The sequence below is a fragment of the Oryx dammah genome, unplaced genomic scaffold (genome assembly GCF_014754425.2).
Source record: "Oryx dammah isolate SB20612 unplaced genomic scaffold, SCBI_Odam_1.1 HiC_scaffold_11227, whole genome shotgun sequence".
Taxonomy (NCBI): domain Eukaryota; kingdom Metazoa; phylum Chordata; class Mammalia; order Artiodactyla; family Bovidae; genus Oryx; species Oryx dammah.
Window position 1 is genome coordinate 2,074,339 of NW_024080620.1, and position 17,050 is coordinate 2,091,388.

A 17,050-nucleotide genomic window follows, 5' to 3' on the forward strand; every position below is an offset into this window, starting at 1 on the left:
AGGAGGGGATCAAGAACAGTTAAAAAACAGTTTTTAAAAGTGACAATATATCAAACACTCTCAAAGGTGTCTGAATGATTTCAAATTAAATTATAAGCAGATTATTTTTACATGAAATTTATTTTTAAGTTATATAACTAATATACTACCAAAACTTTGGAAAACATAGTGAAGTGGCTCAGTCATGTCCAACTCTCTGCGACCCCATGGACTGTAGCCTACCAGGCTCCTCCGTCCATGGGATTCTCCAAGCAGGAATGCTGGAGTGGGTTGCTATTTCCTTCTCCATTGAAAAACATAAGAAAGCATTAAAAAATGAAAAGAACTGTGCATAATTTCTCCTCTCAGAGATAACTGTTGTTAACAGTCACATTTCTTTTTTGTCTTTTGTCTATTCATATATAGACATTAATAAACCCATATCATGGTGTGAGAGAAACATGGTTTCTCCAAGAAAAAAAAAAAAAAGAGACAAGCCAGGAAGTTAATGTCAGAAGGAAAGTGAAAGTCGCTCAGTCGTGCCAACTCTTTGCAACCCCATGGACTATACAGTCCATGGAATTCTCCAGGGGTTGGGTAGCCTTTCCCTTCTCCAGGGGATCAAACCCAGGTCTCCAGCACTGCAGGCTGATTCTTTACCAGCTGAGCCGCCAGGGAAGCCCAGGATTAGGATTCAAATTACAGTTCTACCATTGACTAAATGTGTGACCTGGGGTAAGTTCATGGCCCTCTGCCTCGTTCCTTCATTTGTAGAACTAGAGTGTTTAGCAATTGGCCTTGTTCAAGAAGAGATGATATTCACAAAGCACTCTCCCAACACTGGGACAGGCACACGATGTGAGCTCGATCAACAAAATTGCATTTCCAAGCAGTTCAGCATTCTACTTCTATCAGCATTACACGCATTTTCCATTTTTAAAGCCAAATCTTTTGGAACCTTATTTTAAAAATTACATTCTGTCCCGTTTATATGGATGTGCCCCAAACTTAAACCATTCTCTTTAAGGTTTATAATGCTTCTGAATTTTTGCTTTGAAGGAAAAAAAAAACTTTCAGACAGCATCTTTGTGCATAAAACATTTTTTTTATTATTATTTAGATTTTCCCCTAGGTTTAGAAGTGAAATTTATGGGTTATCAGTAGGAGCACTTTTAACTGCCTAATGTATGTTAGGAATTGGCTTTCCAAAGAGTTGTACCAATTTATATTCCCACTTGCACACTTATGCACATGATTCTTCTCCATCTCAATGACAAGAGGGGTAATTGAGAATACCGTTAGCTAGTGGGGTTATTTTCCTCTCAAAATTTCTTTACTATAATTGATAGGATGCTTTCCTTCACTCTTTCCTCTTTGTTTAGCGTTACCATCAGCTTGAAATAAAAAAGAAACTGGAGACCTTAGCTAAGAAGGAGCGAATTCAGAGATTTAAGGTAAGGAGTTCCATAACTATTTTACTTCATAATATTATTTCATGATTTTGAAGGTCAGTGGTACTATTATTGAAGCTCTTTGGGGTCACTTTATTTTGGGGTAACTCATAACTGACATCAAATGGTTCCACCATGCTTGAATCTTGGCCACTGTTATTTTGGAAGATCAGAACAAAATAGGAGCTACTGTACAAGAGAAATTATATAAGGCACAATTAATTCAAAGAAAAACTTGAAAATGTCCTCAAGTTTGAAATTTTGCTTCTGTATTTTCTTGATTGATTTGTGATAGAGGCCAAAAGATTTGTTTGTCATAAGAAGGTAAAAATAGACTGTGCTGTTCTCAATGTTATCAAAAATGGAGCATTTTAAGAATTATCCAATGGTACTTTTTCATGTGAATGTGACCTTTGAAAATATATGGTAGGAAAGATCTATATTAGCAAACAAAACATAAGATTTAGAGGTTTTGTGAAGTCATTTAGAAATTCTTGTTTTCTACTTTTGCATTTGATATTTCTTGTTTGCAGTCAATTTAGGGAATGTATAAATTTAAATTAAGAGATGAGAGATTCAATTAGGCATGTTTGAAAGGTTTCAGTTTAGGTTGGCAGTTTTACTCAATTTGTTGAGTCATTCAAGCCCACATGTTGTTCTTCATTTTCAGTGTAGTGCTACAAATGTGGGACTTCAGACACATTTCACAAACTGATGAATATTCGTGAAGCTTCTGTGGAATAACTTGCAGTAGGAAACAGTAATTTTCCCTCTTGCCTGATAAACTCAAATCTGTCTATTTTATCTTGGTCAAAACATACTATTGTTGTAAAAGTTTTGTTGAATAACAGGCAATGGGTCAGTTTCTCCGGATCAGAAAAGTTGGTGTGGAAAGATTTGTAGTTAAGTCAACTTTGCCAATAGTGTTCTCTGTCAAGGAATGATAGATTCTATAATTTATCTGCTGAAGTGTTGGTGGAGAAAATGGTTACTGGAAATAGTCTCTGAAACAGTGTTGTATTCACTCTTGCCTGTATTGCCAGACACACTAACCAGGTACATGGGCATGTTGCAACCTTGGCAGAAATTCCTGATAGACACTTTATTTCCTCCTTGTACAGTTTTTATTCATCACAATTTCCACCTGTAGCTGCACTTGGCAAAAGACTTATATTTTAGGCCCCCCTTATGTCATATATAACCTTTTGCTGATGGCATTATTTAATTTTTTCAAGACAGAAATGTAATACTTTCTGGTAGTGTCTACTGATCAGAGTAGTGAGGAACATTGTGCTTTTTTAGTGATCTGCTTCAAGCAAATTAATAAACATTATGCTAAAACTAAGGATACATTGCATCTGTGGCTATTACCATGAGCACAGCTATTCCTTTAGGTAAAGCATACTCAATTTCTTGCCTTTCACTACCGTACCCAACTCTCTAGTACAGCTGTGGAAACATCTCCTCGTTATTATGATGGTCCCTGGATGGAGTACTTTTGAAAAGCACGAGAAAGAACTTCTCCAGTCATATAACACTTCTCTGGCAGGTATTAATTTAACCTAGACGACTAATTATGCACTGATTTGTTAAATCACTTTCTTATTCTAGGGAGAGCACACAAGATGGACTATAGAAAATAATATACCCCTCCTGTCTCCCCGCCCCCCCGTTGGCCCCAAGACTAACCGTGGCCATAGTGTTCTGGTTGATGAAGGGCATTCCAGTCCAGTAACGCCGGTGAGTCACATTAATCATGCTGACTTGCACCATGCCAATAATTAATTCATGATTTCTTATAACTCTCAGAAAGAATGCTCTCTGGGTACATGGTTGTATCATCCTTATAGTCTTATATCCATTCAACTCTGTGCCTACTGAATGTCCCACCTTCATCCAGTGTCACCACTCTCAAATCCATTTTGTTACTACTAGATTAGTTTTCTTGAAGGGCAGATTATTTGTTACTTATATGCCCAAGTACCTTCACTGGCTCTGTGTTGCCTATAGACGGTAGTCTGTGCAAATCCAGACTCTTGCAACTGACACTTAAGATTCCAAACCACATGACATCAATTTAGCTATCTTAATATTTTTCCTCACCATTACCCTTTAGCACCCTATGTGTGAGTGTGCCAAGTCACTTCAGTTGCGTCTGACTCTTTGTGACCCTATGGATTGTAGTGCAGCACAATTGAGCCGTCGGTTGTTCCGTACATGTTCTGTGTTTTCTGACTTCTGGATCCTGTTCTTGCTATTCTCTCTACTCTTGCCTTATCTGTAAAGGGTTTTTATGCACACAAATTCAATACGCTACAGAACATGAACCAGATACTTACATCTGAGCTTCTTTTATCAGAAGTCTATGTACATAATCTAGAAGAAAAATAATTAAATGCACAAAAATTCCATTTAAAGAAATCACACACCCCTAAATTTCATTCTAGTTCAATTCATTTACAACCTAGGGGTGGTATTTGCTTGAAGGAATAGGTAGCTTGAAACAATATAAATACAGGAAGAGATTTGCAAAATATTTGCTGGCAGTTGATGGTTTCAGCTTTCAACAAATAACTTTGATGACGTCTTTATTCTTGCTTTTTGTGGCCTAATATATTTCCTTGTTAGCATGAACATTTTTTGGATTGTATAGTATTTATAGAGGTATTGCAGTGTTTTCACAGATTATTGAAGTAGATTCATCAGATATAGTGTTAAGGTTTGAAATTTTTCAAAAGTGAATGTGTTTTGACATTTACCGATGAACAGCTCAAGTTATAAAAAGCAACTGTCTTTCCTTTGTTGTTACCATATTTCCAGGCTTCATTTAAATGTATATGTACACAGATATTCTTTCATTGGGTGGCAGATTCACTAGAATTTCAAAAGCTTATCCTGGGTGAAACAAAAGAAATAATCAAGTTCCCTTTTCTATCTTCCCACCTGTTTTAGGGAGAAAAAAACCTTGAAAGGCTTTCTTTTCAATTTTCCAGCTGAACAGCCTCAATAAGTAGTTTATGATACATCCAGGAGATCTTAATGTGGCAGGAGTGAGAAAGTAATTTAAAAATTACAGGAAACACTGACACCAGCACTTTAGCAGCCTTTCTATCTGGTAAGCCAGGATCCCTCACTTGATCACCCCCTGTGGTGCTTCTGCCTTGGAAGGGATACCTATTGTGATTTTGGAATTGTACTTCACATTTTACAGAAATTCAAGTCCTTCTTTTTTGTTTTCCTGACTTGCTTACATATCCTTGAAACTTGACTCCTGACCTCTAGGTGCTATTGGGATGAAGATAATCCTTTGGGGATACTGCCATTCATTTTTCTCTTTTAACTTTTTTGAGTGAATAAAGAAAGCATACAGTGAATAGTTACTGCACTTGATCACTAATTGCACCTGGACTTTCAAAATAGCACGTAGCTTTTAGCTGCACCATGCCATTAAAACTGTGGAGAGTCATTCAAGTAATTTTGTACATGCTTGGAAAATTCACCCCCAGAGATCTTCTTAGAAGAATTAGAAATGTTCAGCTATGCTGAGTAATCACCAGGTAGTGAATTTCAATTCACATTCTGGTACCGTTTTGAAAATGTTAAGCTACAGTGCCATATTTATTCCCAGAAAATACATTATGAACAGTTTAAAGTGTAGCAAATTTAAGGTGGCTTCTGATGTGAACTACAACAGTTTGTAGCTCACAGCTGTTAGTTGAATGGTACAGATTTGTTTTTTAGAGATACATGTAATCAGTTAAACATTTGACTGCCACATTTATCTAACTGAATGCAAATGTGGGGAAGTAACATTTAGAGCACAGCAGCAAATAGATCATGTTTTAGTTTATAGTAACCTGCTTTCCAAATCCTGTGTTCAGTGTTTTTGTATTCGGTTGGATTTTTAGACAGGAGTGAGTCTTAAGGCATATTTCCTTCACAGAGATCAAAAGAATTCTTTTGGATAATCTGATTCCCTTTTTCAGAAAACATCTAGCTTGATTTCTCTTTGTGGGTTTTAAGACCTTGCACCTTTTGGCTCATAGAGGCTTACGTCCTATTTCTTTAAACTAAATGTTGTTCTAGTCAATCCACTTGGTTTCCTGTCTAGGTTTGTGTGCAGAGACCAAGATAATGACTTTAATGTGAGGATGTGCTCCCCACCTTAAGTTTCAGGTCATGTGCTATCTCTACTTTCTCAGTCATAAAAAGCTCAGACTCCTTTTGGGTCACTGATCTGCCATATTTAGTGTGTTGTCTTCATCCACTCAAGCCACAATGGCATATTTTTGTTGTTCAGTTGCTCAGTCATGTCCAACCCTTTGTGACCCCATGGGCTGCAGCACGCCAGGCATCCCTGTATGTTACCATGTGGATATTTCAGCTTGAGAGAAGAGGATAGGGGAAAGTGAAGACACTTTTTTTCTTTCTAAGAGCATGGTCTGGAAGTTTCATATATCACTTCTGCTCACATCTCATTGGACAAAACTGAGGCATACGTCTATATGGAATTGGAAAAGATGCTGGGAAATATAGTTCTTATTTATTATAGCCATCTTCCCTAATGGGCTTCCTTAGTAGCTCAGCTGGTAAATAATCTGCCTGCAATTCAGGAGTCCCCAGTTTGATTCCTAGTTTGGGAAGATCCCCTGGAGAAGGATTAGGCTACCCACTCCAGTATTTTGGGGCTTCTCTGGTGGATCAGTCAGTAAAGAATTTGCCTGCAATGTGGGAGACCTGGGATCGACCCCAGGGCTGGGAAGATCCCTTGGAGGAGAGCATGGCAATCCACTCCAGTGTTCTTACGTGGAGAATCCCCATGGATTGTAATCCATGGGGTAGCAAAGAGTTAGACACAACTGAGCGACTAAGCACAGCACACGTGTTCCCTAATAAATGTTATGTTACAGGAAGAAAGGAAAGCAGATCTTGATATATATTGCTTTTGCTCTCCTTCCCATGTTTGGTTCACAACTGATTCTTCTTACTTGGATGTCCAAATTCACCATCCTTCTTTTCTATTTAACATTATCCTTTATTGCTCATTCATTTGGATAAAATGTAACTACTTTTGTGAAACTTTCACTTTTAATACTTGTCTCATTGGCTTGTTCCAAATAACTTTTAGTTCTAAGTTCGTTAGTTTCCAGGTATTTTGTTATTATTCTCTCTTTGGTAGTATTTGTGTGGTTCATTTGACACTAATTGTCTTGTGTTGCCATTAGATGTTACAAATTACTGTTTCATCTCCTCACAGTAACTAGAGTTGGAATTCAACAAGTGCTGACTTAACAAAAGCAAAGCTTTGGCAATGTATAACATGCTTGTCAAGATGGTACTAAGATCCATTTTTGCTTGTGGGAGCAGCCCTATCACCATTTTTTATGTATTTATACAACACTTTTCCAGAGTTGAATATTTGTGGTCACTATTCTTTAGAGTCAATGTAATAAACCTTTTTTATGAATCATTTACATACTATCTTTCTCACACCCTCTTACCCAAATTTGCATGTATTATTCTTAACGGGTTTACCAGTATTTTATTGTAATAGAACAACTGGGCCAAACATTTTGTTTTTTCCATTTTTGAAACATTGCTGATCTTTATGCTAAGGTTACAGTGTTCTGTCAGTGCTCCCAAAGGCACATCTAATGCTCTGAACTGGCACTTTTGGTGTTCTCTGCAGTACATTCTTGATTAGAAAATGCATCAGTCAGGGTCTCAGCAGGAAACAGATGGCTCACACAAATAGGGTAATTAGGATGAGTTTAATAAAGAAACTATTTAGAAAGATGCGGGCAGGGTTAAGGAAAACCAACTAGGGATGTAAAGCATGCTGGGGTGAACACAGCGGGAAACCACATCATGTAGGGCTAAGGGGAAAGGGAGGTATTGGAGACCAGAACCAGCAGGCGGTTTCTGGAAGACTTCCTGAAGAGCTGTGGACTTTGGTGGAGGGACCCAGTTGGCCCATGGTGACCTTGGCAGGAGGGTCCAGCAGCATTAGGACCCCAGTCTCCTTCCCTCCTGTCTTTGATCTCCTGCCAGTGTCTTTCACTGGCCAAATCCGACTGGAAACCTGAGGTTAGTTGGTGTGGTCCATTAAGAAATGACTCCCAACAGCCAGAGCAGAAAGGAGAAGGCAGAGAAGAGGAGCAAGTGGAAACTGTCTAACTTGGAAAACATCTCCAAACATCTACATTTTGATAGCATTTTCCAAAGTTGCCAGTTACCAGTTCTTATTTTTGTTTTCCTAATAGTTCAAGGAAGAGATTGAATAAATGGTAATGCATTGGAGGTAAGCATTCGCCTTCCCTCATTTTGAATCATATTGTCTGCTTTTACTTCAGCACTAGTCTTAAGGCTTAAAACCTAGAATGAGTTTATTCTAATCATATGCCCTAGGTCTTTAAAATTAGAACATTATTCAACTTAACATTTAATTGAACAAAGGGCTTCCCAGGTGACTCAAATGGTAAAGAATCTGCCTGCAATGTGGGAGACCTGGGTTCGAACCCTGGGTTGGGAAGATCCCTGGAGAAGGGCATGGCAACCCACTCCAGTATTCTTGCCTGGAGAATTCCATGGGCAGAGGAGCCTGGTGGGCTACAGTCCATGGGGTTGTAAAGAGTCAGACATGACTGAGTGACTAAAACTTTCATTCTGTGTTTAGCATCAACTAGGTATTGTAAGTGAGTTTACAGTATGAATAAAATATAGGAACCTAACAGAGAACATCTTTATCTAAAATACTCTACAATTGTGACATTTAGGTATGTAGAAAACTTCCACATCATATGTTTTAACAAATACATTGGGTCATAAGGGTATGTATAATGGAAGGACATAATTAAAGTTTAATCTGTTCAGTAAAAAGGCACCATTAATTACTCTAGGCAATTTGTTGAGTTATTAATTGGTTCTGGAAACATGTCAAGATACTAATTTAAATGGAATTTTTTCCCTAATTGTCTAGACAGCCCCTCGACCATACACTGCTCCCGGAAATATGCAGCCTCCAATTCGATTACAACCTCTTCCCAGTAATCCTGCAGTACGAACTGTTCCAAAGATAAATTTGGGATCCAGATCAAAAACCTCATTGCTGGAAACTGAAACTCCATTTCCCGTTGGGGTAAATGCTTTTTCTTCTCAGTTTTTAAGATGCTAGATTCAATTAATCTGATCAGTGAAATTTATATTCTGTACTTATTAAACACTTGCTCTGTACTTCTGTTTAATTATATTTTACTTTAATTGGAAGACCTATAATTTCTGTGTTATTGGGAAAAATATTAAGGAATAGACTTGTAATAATATAAGATGATCTCTCATGAACTTGAAAGGTTGTATAAAAACCAAGAGGATCTTTTTATGGCTAGATATGACTTCTAACAGAATAGACACAGTGTTGACTGCTTCCAAATTTTAAAATGCATGAAACCTAGAAAATGAAAATTTCCAAGAATAGGCTTGCATTTGCATGCTGACTTACTTTACCATCAGTGTATGAAATTGCTTCAAGTTTGACTCTGGAGAAGGTTGGATATAGAAGGAAAAGAATGTCTGTCTTAAAAAAATCCTGAATTAATCACACTCAGAAGCTTGACTATGCTTCTTTTTCAAGGTTATGTCTCAGGTAATTTTCACTTATTTTAAACAAAGCACAAGAAGGAGGTAGGGAAGTCATAAAACATGAGTTACTCTAACAGGGAAGGACAATTGGGGCATTTAGTAATTAGAAAAGGTATTGTTTGTATTTCTAAGAGCAAGAAGAAACATTTGCCAGCTTAAGAAAGAATCTGTGTTATGAGTACAATTGTAATTATGCTAAAATGGGTGAATTTAGTTCCAGTCATTATTAGTAAACAAGACATATGAAATTAAGATGTTTTTACCTAAAGCTGACAGATGACCTTGTCACTAAGAAATTAATTTAAATAAATTATTTTTCATATTAAAAGTATAAATATAACCCCCAAATGGTAAATAATGTTTTAATCCAACTAATGTGTTTTTTAGCTGGTGAAGCACTTTTCACAAATCTTACTTTAGTTAATTTAATAGTATATTCTTGGAAAGAAGGATAAATTAAAAAGTGGTGGCATTTTGTCTAGGGAATACTACTTAGAGCTGGGCAGAAGTTATTGGGTCATAAGCCAATTTGGTTGACATTTTCTAGGATCTGATCTCCACTTTAAATGTCCAGAGATTTCCCATTTCAAGATAGTGTCCAGAAATGGTCAGGTCCTGAGATATTGTCTCAAGCTAACTAAACTAAGACATGACAAGCCCATTTTTGACACTATTGTAAATCAAAATAGGGAATCAAATCATGATTAGGGGCCATTAATTCACCAGATGTCAAATAAATCAAAGCTTGTAGAAACAGTACATTTTCCCCTTGTAGGCAGACCTAGATGGGAAGCCAGATAACAATGAGAAGGTTGCCTAGTGAGTACAGAATCAGAATGAGGGGATATGGTAGAATGGAATGTTAATGGCATCAGGCTGTCTTAGCCTGATGCATCTGTCTCATCTTAGGTATGGGTTTGCCAAAGGTACCAGAAAACTCAAATGTCTTTGGCTAAAGCCCTCTGAATCCTCCAGGGATAACTTTGCCTTTAGGACTGGAAATATTCAAAGTCCAATGGGTGGCCTTTCCTCTCCCTTAGATAGTACTCAGATGGGCACTCTCCATGTTTGCCAAGGTGATTATATTGTTTTCTAAGTTCCTATTATCTATTAACTCTACTTGATTGGACCCACTTTCTGTTAGATATGTGACCATTATCAATCGGGTAATATTCAATTTCTTCTGACTAGTAAATGATTTTCTTTTAGGTGATTTTCCAAATCTGCTCTGAGGCACTGGGTAGATTTATTAATTAAATCTTTACAGGGCCTTTTATTTTACCATTTCCAAGTTTTAGGATGTGAATGAGTAAGGGATTGACATTTAATGGTAGCTTATGATTCATGTTTGAGATTTGACAGTAAACAACAAAATTCTGTAAAGCAGTTATCCTTCAGTTAAAAAATAAATTAATTTAAAAAATGGTAGCTTATACGTGCTGACAAGGTTGAGATCAATTCCATGTTAATTTCAACCAGCTAAACTTAACATGTTTCATCCAGTGGAATTTAACTGGGCATTTACTTTTGACTGGGTCCTGCTCTAGGCATTAGTAATATATCAATTATCAAAGCAGACAATGTTCTCTGACTTTTTGGAGTTTATACTGTGATGTAGACAGTCAAAATATACCGCCAAGAAAGACATGTAATTCTTTCAATGGCATTGATGATGAAAATTACTTAATATAAAATCAAACAAGAAATTCCTAAAGAATAATAGTTTGCATGACTGCTGAGTATGTAGTAAGCACCCACTAAATAGTAAAAGATATGCATGGTGGAATTGTTTGAAGGTGTGACATACTTAAGTAAGTTGAATTTTCCAAGTATTAGGAGTGAGGATCTTTGATTTAGGCAAAAGCAATTTGGTCAAAACAGATTGGTTGAGATGCTAAGTAAATTAATGACATGACTAAAAATGATTATACTTGGAATGAGAGTTTCTTATACACTATTGATGGGAACAGAAAGTGGTACAACTATTTGTGAAGGCAGTATGGGAATATTTATCAACATTTTAAATGAACATGCTCAAGCATTTTAGCGTATTGGAATTTATTCTAGGAACATACATGCATGTGACGAGAAATAGATTCAGGAATTTTAGAATTATAATATTTCCAATAGTGAACATTTGGAAGACACCTAAGAATTTATTGTTTAAAAATGTTATAGCATATTAAATAATATTTTAAAATAAGGTAAATTATTTATACTGCCATAGGGAGATGTCCAAGATTCTTTGGGCTAGAAAAAAAAGCAAGGTGTGGAGCAGAAGTTTAATTTTTAAAAAATTTACTAAACTTCATTACCAAATAAGGCATGCCAATGATGGATGACTACTTAGAAATTAAAAGTAGAACCTCCCAAGACCAAAATGTTCTGAATTCATTGATTTTATTGTTTTATTATCTTATTTTCACTTCTTTAATTTATATTTGTTATTACAATGTCAGTGCACACCAGCACAGAAAAATTGGAAAATGTAAGAAAAGAAAAATGAAAGCATAAATAATACCTGCAACATCAAGACATCTAATAATTCTAAGCCCCTTGGTGAATATCTATCTAAATACCTTCTGTTCATATAAATGTTTATTTCAATCAAAATATGGAGTACCCATGCCTTTATTTAATCTGCGTTTGTTTAATAGCAATGAGAATGTTTGGGGAATGACTTCTCTTTCTTAAAAATAACTTTTTACAATTTAAGCATCTCAAAATAAAAGATAAATCGGCTGAAAATAAATTTAAAACAATACTAAATAAATTGGTATAAGACAGATTTAAATGATTAAAGATAATCTAAAGTTTGAAAACTACCTCGGATATACAAAAATTATCAATATGTGAAAATTCAGAGGGTCAAATACACATGAAACTAAAATTTTTGATTATACATTAGGTACTTTTTAGTCAATAAGGTACTTTTAAATGTTGACTAAATTTATATGCTCCACCCCCACAAATAATCCAGATCCTTAAAGGCAACCCTGTGTTCAGAGTCTTCCAGTCATCCCTGATTTTATCGAAATCCACATATAAATTATTTAAGTGAACTGTATGACCATGCTTCATGGAGCTTTTTATGTCAGGACTCTGAAAGAATAGATTAACAGTATTCTTTTTAAAGCTTGATGAGAATCTTTTATAACAAAGCAAATTTTATTTAACTATCCTTTTACTGATCTACTTGGTAGTTCAACTAAATTTTTTTTTCTCTTTTTGTCATGGAAAAGCATTTTATTTTATATATTGCAGCATGTACATGTCAATCCCAAGCTGATCAATTAAATTTTTTAGACATATTTGTGAGTGTACCTGTGTGTGTATCCTTATACACACTTACATAAATGTACTTGTGCAGTTAACTGGGTAAAATTTATTCTTACAAGTTAAATTTCTAGGAGAAAATAACTTGAATAAAGACTTTGGGTCAGAGGCAAGGTTTTTGATTACTTGAAACTATATTATCAAGGAATGTTGTAACACCTGGATGGGTGAAATCAATGTAAAAAAAAAGTGCAAATACCCCATCATTGAGTGGACTACCCAATCCTGTCTTGAAGTACAACACTTCAAACCTATTGATTTTAAATTGTTTCACTGTACTGGGTCCCCATATATTTAATGAATCACTGAGGAAAAATCCCCAAAGTGCTATAAAAATGCCATGATTGTATGTTTGGTTTAAAATATATACTTAAATAAGTTTAGAAATCCATGAAAATTTGATTTGCTATGGATACTGCAAAATGCCATTTTTCAACAGATTGAGGTGTCCTAAGTTTGCCTATTAATATCAGTTGTGTTTGCATGTAATGTCAATGCATGTAATTTTGAGTTGTGTTAGGTTACCACTTCTACTTCATGCATTTGTATGTCATGAAATGTGATTCAGTTCAATCATTCAGACGTATCCAACTCTTTGCAACCCCATGAACCGCAGCACACCAGGCCTCCCTGTCCATCACCAGCTCCCAGAGTCCACCCAAACTCATGTCCATTGAGTTGGCGATGCCATCCAACCATCCCATCCTCTGTTGTCCCCTTCTCGCCCTGCCTTCAATCTTTCCCAATATCAGGGTCTTCAAATGAGTCAACTCTTCGCATCAGGTGGCCAAAATACTGGAGTTTCAGCTTCAACATCAGTCCTTCCAATGAACACCCAGGACTGATCTCCTTTAGGATGGACTGGTTGGATCTCCTTGCAGTCCAAGGGACTCTTAAGAGTCTTCTCCAACACCACAGTTCAAAAGCATCAATTCTTTGGCACTCAGCTTTCTTTATAGTCCAATTCTCACATCCATAGATGACTATTGGCAAAACCATAGCCTTAACTAGACGGATCTTTGTTGACAAAGTAATGTCTCTGCTTTTTAATATGCTGTCTAGGTTGGTCATAACTTTCCTTCCAAGGAGTAAGCATCTTTTAATTTCATGGCTGCAGTCACCATCTGCAGTGATTTTGGAGCCAAAAAAAATAAAGTCTGACACTGTCTCCACTGTTTCCCCATCTATTTGCCATGAAGTGATGGGACTGGATGCCATGATCTTAGTTTTCTGAATGTTGAGCTTTAACCCACCTTTTTCACTCTTCTCTTTCACTTTCATCAAGAGGCTCTTTAGTTCTTCTTCACTTTCTGCCATAAGGGTGGTGTCATCTGCATGTCTGAGGTTATTGATATTTCTCCTGGCAATCTTGATTCCAGCTTGTGCTTCTTCCAGCCCAGCATTTCTCATGATGTGCTCTACATATAAATTAAATAAGCAAGGTGACAATATACAGCCTTGATGTACTCCTTTTCCTATTTAGAACCAGTCTGTTGTTCCATGTCCAGTTCTAACTGTTGCTTCCTGACCTGCATACAGGTTTCTCAAGAGGCAAGTCAGATGGTCTGGGTTTCCCATCTCTTTCAGAATTTTCCACACTTTATTGTGATCCACACAGTCAAAGGCTTTGGCATAGTCAATAAAGCAGAATAGATGTTTTTCTGGAACTCTCTTGCTTTTTCCATGATCCAGCGGATGTTGGCAATTTGCCTTTTGGAAAACCAGCTTGAACATCAGGAAGTTCATGGTTTACATATTGCTGAAGCCTGGCTTGGAGAATTTTGAGCATTACTTTACTAGCGTGTGAGATGAGTGCAATTGTGCGGTAGTTTGAGCATTCTTTGGCATTGCCTTTCTTTGGGATTGGAATGAAAACTGACCTTTTCCAGTCCTGTGGCCACTGCTGAGTTTTCTGAATTTGCTGACATATTGAGTGCAGCACTTTTACAGCATCATCTTTTAGGATTTAAAAAAGCTCAACTGGAATTCCATCACCTCCACTAGCTTTGTTCATAGTGATACTTTCTAAGGCTCACTTGACTTCACATTTCAGGATGTCTGGCTCTAGTGAGTGATCACATCATCGTGATTATCTGGGTTGTGAAGATCTTTTTTTGTATAGTTTCTGTGTATGCTTGCCACCTCTTTAATATCTTCTGCTTCTCTTAGGTCCATACCATTTCTGTCCTTTATTGAGCCCATCTTTGGTATCTCTAAGTTTTTTGAAGAGATCTTTACAGGGCTATTAAGTGGGGCTCCCCTGGTGGCTCAGACGGTAAAGAGTCAGCCTGCAGTGCAGGAGACCCATGTTTGATTCCTGGGTCAGGAAGATCCCCTGGAGAAGGAAACAGCAACCTACTCCAGTATTCTTGCCTGGAAAATCCTGTGGATGGAAGAGCCTGGCAGGGGTTCATGGGGTTGCAAAGCGTCGGACAAGAGTGAGTGACTTCACTTTCACTTTGTTTGCCTGTTAATATCAGTTGTGTTTGCCTGCAATGTCAATCATAGTCTTGTCTGTAATTTTGAGTTATGTTGGGTTCCCAAATCTATTTCACTCATTCTTATGTCATGAAATCTAATTATAGGGCAAGAAGGCAATGATGAAGTTCAGGAACTCCATGGACAATTCACAGGGAATGAATCGATACCAATTTCCAAGCATTAACCGTCACATTATGCCTATTCCTCCTCCACTTCCTCCCACCAGTGGAAAAATCACAAGAGAAAATAGACCTGAAACATGGAGAAGGAGAAGATTTCGTCCAACCACTGCTCCAAATGGCTTAGAACCTGTCTTTACTAAGGTGATTATGGAATCAACTTTTCTTTCATTAATTTAGCCCCGATTACATTGCACTATTAGATCTCTGGATGTGCAGTAACAGAATCTAGGAAAATTGAATGCCAAATGACTTGCATAAAAAATATAATATTTTTTTAAATATAGTAAATATAAATGAATCTGAAACCAAATATTTAAGTAATCCAATTGAATAATTTAGCATAATTGACAAAAAATTAAGTAAATCTTATACTCAAATTTAGTTTGTGCTATACCCATTTCCAAATCATTTATGTCCTTCAATTTGCCATTCAATCATGTCAGAAAGTATTTTAACATTTAATTTGTGAATATTCAGTAACATATTGAAAACCACAATGTACCATATAAAATAATTATTAAAACACTTTTAATAAGTTTTGGCAAATTACTGTATAATATTTATAAATATTTTCCTTTCCATGTTCTTAAAATATATTGTTTTGTTGTAATCATTCTTCAAAATACTGATAAAGAATGTAGCTCTAACGGCATTTACACTTTTACAGACACAGACTAGTATGAAGGTCAAAAATCTCTTACTTTATAGTGTAAATACACAACCAATAAGCTGTTATATGCAATTTCTGTGGTTATTGGCAACTGACTGGGTCAACCTTTCACTGCTGGAGAATCAGGGAGTGAAGTTCCAACACTGCACATCGATAGCATGCTGGCTGTTCAGAACCAGCCTAGTTCCAGCGCTTCATTTACCCCCATCCACATCTCTCTCCCAGCAGCTATCCTCACCAATAACCTTCTCTAAAAATTGAGACGATCTTCCTCTTGCTTCCCTGGTGGCTCAGACGGTAAAGTGTCTGCCTGCAGTGCGGGAAACCCGGGTTTGATCCCTAGGTTGGGAAGATCCCCTGGAGAAGGAAATGGCAACCCACTCCAGTACCCTTGCCTGGAAAATTCCAGGGACTGAGGAGCCTGGTGGGCTACAGTCCATGGTGTCGCAAAGAGTCGGACACGACAGTGATTTCACTTTCACTTTCCTCTTGCTTGCTTAGATTTCCTTCTTTCAATCCACCTTTCACCAATTCTCTATCTTTGTTACGGTCTCTGACAGAGCATTATATCCTTCATCCTTGAGGTTCCCTCCCCTTCCTCCCCCAGCCCTGTTCCTTGAGCATATTTTTCCCATTACATGGCACTTTGCACGGTCTGTCATTCTTCTCTCCTATTTGGATGTTTATTCTTTCCTCTAATATCCATCTATCTATCAATATACCCAGGCCTTATATAGAGTAACTAAATCCTTTCCTCACATTCTGTAGCCTGAGACTACTGTTATCTCCTTTCCTACTGCAGAGTTCTGAAGTCTAGTTTACTATAGCTTCTTTCTAACAAGCAACCCCAGGTGACCCAGATTATAGAGCAACTTCTTTTTATCATTATTGTCTGTTGGTGTTCAGTGGCAATTCTGCGACCCAGACTGGATGAATCATCCCTGCCTGGGGGTGTTTGCCTCGTGGACAAACGGAGTCATGGAATGCTTTGTAGATTCCATTCAGGAGTGATACTTGTCACTTGCACTTGAATTCTATAACTAAAGCCTGACATAGAGTGGAGGTATCATCCTCTTATAAAGAGGGGGTAGTGGATATTTGGGGCCATGATATTACAATCTACTAATCCACAAATTTACTGTCTATTCTTTGAATGCTGGCATTTGTCTCCACCAGGCCAACATACATGCTCTCTTAAAGGCTGTGGCCTCCATTTGCAAGAACTGTAATTTCCTCATCGTCCTTATTTGGTGGCAAATTTGATTTTCTAATGTTAAAAATATATATTACTGAGATGAACTCTACCCAGTCCT

At 37.0% G+C, this 17,050-nt stretch overlaps 1 protein-coding gene across 1 annotated transcript in view; it reads left to right on the top strand.

Annotated features, from left to right (window-relative positions):
• The window catches only part of LOC120861095 (glutamate-rich protein 3-like), a 125,303-nt gene that overhangs the window by 39,982 nt on the left and 68,271 nt on the right, over positions 1-17,050 (top strand). Inside the window, exons 4-7 of the mRNA XM_040236757.1 lie at positions 1,362-1,433; positions 3,042-3,170; positions 8,410-8,568; positions 14,990-15,208. Coding sequence (XP_040092691.1) covers positions 1,362-1,433; positions 3,042-3,170; positions 8,410-8,568; positions 14,990-15,208 — 579 coding nt within the window. The remainder of the gene's footprint in view (positions 1-1,361; positions 1,434-3,041; positions 3,171-8,409; positions 8,569-14,989; positions 15,209-17,050) is intronic.